Consider the following 5,483-nt stretch of genomic DNA (forward strand, 5'->3'; position numbering starts at 1 on the left):
AAAAAAAAAAAAAATACGTAAAATTTCCGAAGAAAATCGTCATTTTCAGGACATTTGGATGTATAAATACTTTTTTATTCAATTCAACGAGAAACCAACTTGTCTTATTTGTCGTGAATCTGTGGCTGTTTATAAAGAATTTAATATTCAGAGGCATTATGAAACCAAACACAAATCAAAATATGAAAGTATTAAAGATAAGGCTTGCGAATCTAAATTGGAGTTATTAAAAAAAAAATTCGCGGACGAGACAAGCGCTGTCAAAAGTATGTTTTCGCAACAAGTAAAAGGAAAGGACGATATCGTTACAGCAAGTTATAAGATTGCAAATCTTATTGCGAAAGACCAACAAGCGCTTAATGGTGGCGAGTTTATTAAAAAGTGCATCATCGCAGCTATTGAAGAAATCGCTCCTGAGAAATGCTCTGCATTCAAAGAAATAAGTCTATCTCGGCCCACCATTACTCGTCGCATAGAAGACATTGGTAAAAATTTACAAGATCAGTTGCAAACAAAAGCAGAACAGTTTTCTTTTTTTTCCTTGGCTTTGGACGAAAGCACGAACAATCGTGATACCATGACAAAATAGATAGGTATGTCAGCAACAAACGAGTTTTGGACCGTTTGACGCATCCCGCCCTTCTCACCCATAGTAGTGGTTCGCCTGATTTCATTGGCCGTAGGTTTGCCCGCCAAAATACAATTCTTTAAATCAAATACTTGACAGCAACTTTAATATTTTGTATTTTTTTTTTATGATACCTTTACCTTTTACTATTATTGATTGATATCAATCTATTGTGATATCTATTTATACTACAATATAAACAAATATGATCAATTTGCAAATTATTTGATATGAAATGATTATGCCGGGTATATTAAATAAAATGAACAGCGTTTATTTTAAGTGTCTTAAAATATTTTGAAAACTTGATATACTTACATACTTTTACTTAAATTTAAAAAACAAAAATTTACTTAATAAATAAATGTATGTAATAAGTAAAATTAAATTACCAAATAACATTAGGCCAGTTCGCATTAGGATACTGTGCTGACAAACCAACCTCTTGGCTTTATAAAAAAAAAAATAACATTAATGTGAAGCAAATTATATATCATTTAATGCAATGAAAGCACTTCTAAATATTAAGTATATTACATACATAATTTTACATTATTCCTCTATACGCTACAAATTATTTTTGCACAATATTAAATATTAACGCATAAATGATAATAATATCACTATATTTATGGAAAATGATCATACAAATATTCGGCCAATGAAATGAGGCGAACCAGCTATAGATGGGGTGAGGAGTATCACAAAGAAGTTGCGTATCACAAAGTTGCTGAAATACCTATCTATTTTGTCATGGATTTAGCATCCTACAAGAAGGACGATTTGGATACCGCGATTTTTGTATACTCCGCTATACGAGTATTACGAAAAAAAAAACGGGTGAATCGAAAATGGTGGATTCATCCAATAAATAGTGAACGATTATTAAATGGTGCATTTTACAATCTGTATAACTTGCTAAGAGCTGACAATGCGAAATTTTTAAATTATTTTCGCTTGTCTCAAAGCACATTTCACGAGCTGTTTAATAAAATTAAAACAAATATAATGCGTCAAGATTCAGTTATGAGATCTGCGATACCAGCAGAAGAGATGTTGGTAGTTACTTTGAGGTAATTAATAATAAATTTAAATTCATTATAAATAAAATAAAATAATTATAAATATACAAAGTGATTGCACTACAATTAAATTGCTCATGAAATTACGATTTATAAATTTAGTAAAATTCGACATTTTTTAAACTTTTTTTTTAAAATTATCATAACTTTTTTAAAAATCGATGAATAAAAACAATTTTTTTAAATAAAAATTTTAGGTATTTCCTTTTTATTAAGTACATTTTTTTTTTGAAAACCTGATTTTTTACTTATCCACAAGAATGAATTAAAAGTAGCCATTTTGCATTAAAAGTTAATTTTTTCAACTTAACTTTTGAAAACGTTATGGAAATACACCGAGCTTCAAACATATGTTAAATTAAAGCTTATACTACAAACTACAGGTTAAATTTTAAAAAAATGTCCCGACACCTTATCTTCTATATGAAATCAGCGCTCAAAGTTTAACAAAAAAATGTATTTTGGTGTAAATAAATCACCGTTCTTTGTGTAATTATAATTTTCCTTATAAAGCAAATTATTCTAGTTACCAATGTATTATGGTAAATTCAATTTTTAGTTTCATGATTGAAATAATAATTAACTAACGAAGTTCAGAATAATCGAATTAAAATAAAAAATAAACTTTCTTTTCTTTTCATTTTGATAAATCAATAATTACAATTTTAATACACATTTTATTTAGAGGTATAACTACTTGATATAACTACTTTATAAGTTTTTTTAGTTTCATTATAAAAATTACAATACAAAATATCGAATATCAATTTCATACTAATTTAATTTCTATTACATGTATTTATTAATGTATTATATTTATAAATCATAAAACTAGTAATCAGGATATTATTAAGGAATTAGGAGTTAATATTACTTTTGGAATAACTCAATAATTCCATCTAAAAATTAAACTCTATCTACAGATATATATCGAAACGATTTTTACGATAGCGATTTTAATCGTCATCAGATATAATCTATACTTGTCTCAACTATGTGGAATCCCAACGAGCGGATTTTTTTGTTTTTTAATAATAAGTATATATTATTTAAAACTATCATTATCACGGTACAAAGGATAAAGTACAGCAAAGGTGGATAAATTCCAGGGACGCAAAAATGCGGTCATTTGCAAACAAAAAAAAACTAATACCTGGGGGTGGAGTTAAAAAGCAAAAGGAATAAATGTATTATTGTCAATTACAGTTTCTAGAATCGCAAGCTGAACCAAATGTCCTGAGAATATTTTTATATTTATTTATTTATACATTTTTAAGTATAATTGATAATGGGCCATTTTACGTAAATTCAACTGATGTTTGTGCAACCATTGCTTAAAAATGTATTATTTTATTTTTGAGCATTGGTCGCACTCGCATTAGGTAAGTCCGCGTGAAACGTCCATATTAACACTCTAAACGCGGAAAAAAGTTATTTGGAACAACTGATGTAATGATACTTAATATAAATAATATTTTTGTAGCAAAGAGTCAAACATGGATAACTTATTTTCTGATCAAGATATCAGTGCATCAGTGTTCAAGGATTAGACAAATGAAGTTGAACAAGCAGCAGAAAAAGTTCCCTGGAAAAGAAAAAAAAGTCAATAAAGGGGATAAAATGGGGAAAAAATTTGGAATGATACTGTGTTGAAGAAAAGTTTTTATCAGTACTTTGAGCAGAGTTCGAAAGAAGATGAAGATTCTTGTTTTATGGATTTTTTGTTGCTGACGTTACGGTTATTTAATAACGACAAAAAACTTTTATTTAAAAGTCAAGTCTTAAGCCTTATGATGACAATTAAAAATACAAGCAATGTAAGAGTTCCATACAAAGAACTTTACGGCATTATTTCTTAGCAACATCTAGTTAACTATGGACCAGGAATCATAATACGCATTATATTCTACCTACTGTTTTATATTAGTGGCTGCACTTTTCAGTAACATGTAGCATCGTTTTCTCCCTCATTAAGATGATACGTATAAATAAGAGACACACACTTATGATTTTAAATAAAGTATCTCCATTTATAACATAACTAGTTTTTATTAATAAAATACTATAAAATACATAACATGGCGCAGTCAAGAGGTATGCATGTACCAGCCCCAGGACCGCTGGCGCTACTAGGTAACTTAATGGAAAATTTTAAGAATATTAAAAGAAAATATGAATTATATTTGTCAGCTAATGACTGATGATGAGCTGATGAGCTTCTAATGCTTAAAAAAACTAGAAAATAATTATTTTTTTCTTCAACTATACATCGTAAAAATAAGAAGTTTCATTCGTATATTTTTTTTAAAGAAAGCCGTGTTTAGCATACGCGTTTTTCATCTGTTCAAGACTTTTATTTAAGATAACTTCTGCGAATTCGTAGTGTTGAAACGTTTCTGGTAATTTATTGTCTGATTTATATTGATCAAAATCGTCCATTCTTTTATTTACACAATACTTGTATTTAGCTACTGAATAATTGTTTACTATTTTTTGCAAATTATTATTATCCATTTCGTACGCTTTTTTGAAATTATGNAAATTATTATTATCCATTTCGTACGCCTTTTTGAAATTAAGATAAATTTTGTCCGCTAATGAATAGTCATCTTCATTTTTTTTTCTGCTTACCAATTCAATAAATTGTATTAATTCGTTTAAAATACCTGTGTTGGTTTCTACATTTAACAAATTCCTTAGGAAATTTATTGCATTAACATAACGTAGTATAAGATTTATGGATTCATTAACATTTCGAATTAATAAATACACACACTTCGCGTGAAGTGTTGAAACATTTACTATAGTAGCCTGCTGTTTAAGTATATTACAATAAGAAGCTATATATTTTATGTGATTCACAATAAATGCTAAATTTATTGTGTACTCATAATTAATTAGTGTCATTGTATAACTAATTTTTTGTTGAAGATTTTTTTTTGTGACGATGTTTTTTTTAGAATATTCTTGATCGTTTAATAATAAATGCCATACTCTAAACGAATATTGGTTTTGATTGTCTTTCACTTCTGTATTTAATAATAATTTAAATACGCTAAATGGATAGTGATCGTATACATCACGCACATTATCTGAATCTGGTAATAAGTCCCAATTATTTTCTTGTAAAAATGAATTTAAAAAATTAATTACATACCCTTCATCATATTTTTTCTGGCTATTCGTTGCGTTGACTGCCAAGATAAATATAAAAATGTTATAGTTCATTGTTATTATGTAATGATTTATTACGTAATTATAAAAAAACAAAATATTTTTTTAAAATATGTATAAATGTTTTAACATGCAATTTATTTAAATTAAAAATTTAGAAATTTTTTCAAATCGCAAAATTAACTAGTTGATTAAGCGATGGCCTACTATGTAATGTACAATAAACCACGTCACAAGTTGTTGACACGTTACAAGTTGTTATGAACAGTGTAGTAAATTCTTTATAATAAAATTTACTCTAAAATAGTAATATTAGTTTGCTTTTATTTTGATAAAAATAACATTCTGAATTTTAATGTCTTTACTATCAAAATAATTATTTATTCCAATAAAATTAATGATAATTAAATTTTTGTTAATTTTTCAATTTATAAAATTCATCATTTTAGATAGATTTCCAAATTAAAAAATAAATCGTCTTCAATTTCTTCTTGTAGTGACTGAAGAAATGTTTTTGATTTTTTATATTAAGAAATCCTGTATTTATATTTTTAATTTTTAGTGAATTGATAATAACTGATAATAGTAATAAGCGAGAA

At 26.9% G+C, this 5,483-nt stretch overlaps 1 protein-coding gene across 1 annotated transcript; it reads right to left on the reverse strand.

Annotated features, from left to right (window-relative positions):
• Nucleotides 1-3,739: 3,739 nt before the first annotated feature.
• On the reverse strand, nt 3,740-5,132 carry LOC126904631 (uncharacterized). The gene is made up of 2 exons (XM_050683819.1): nt 4,868-5,132; nt 3,740-4,808 (listed from the first exon to the last, which is right to left on the reverse strand). The coding sequence occupies exons 1-2, from the start codon at nt 4,875-4,877 to the stop codon at nt 4,015-4,017; spliced, it is 804 nt and encodes a 267-aa protein (XP_050539776.1). The 5' UTR covers nt 4,878-5,132; the 3' UTR covers nt 3,740-4,014.
• Between the last annotated feature and the right edge of the window lie 351 nt (nt 5,133-5,483).

The sequence above is a fragment of the Daktulosphaira vitifoliae genome, unplaced genomic scaffold (genome assembly GCF_025091365.1).
Source record: "Daktulosphaira vitifoliae isolate Bord-2020 unplaced genomic scaffold, ASM2509136v1 Scaffold_1, whole genome shotgun sequence".
Lineage (NCBI taxonomy): Eukaryota > Metazoa > Arthropoda > Insecta > Hemiptera > Phylloxeridae > Daktulosphaira > Daktulosphaira vitifoliae.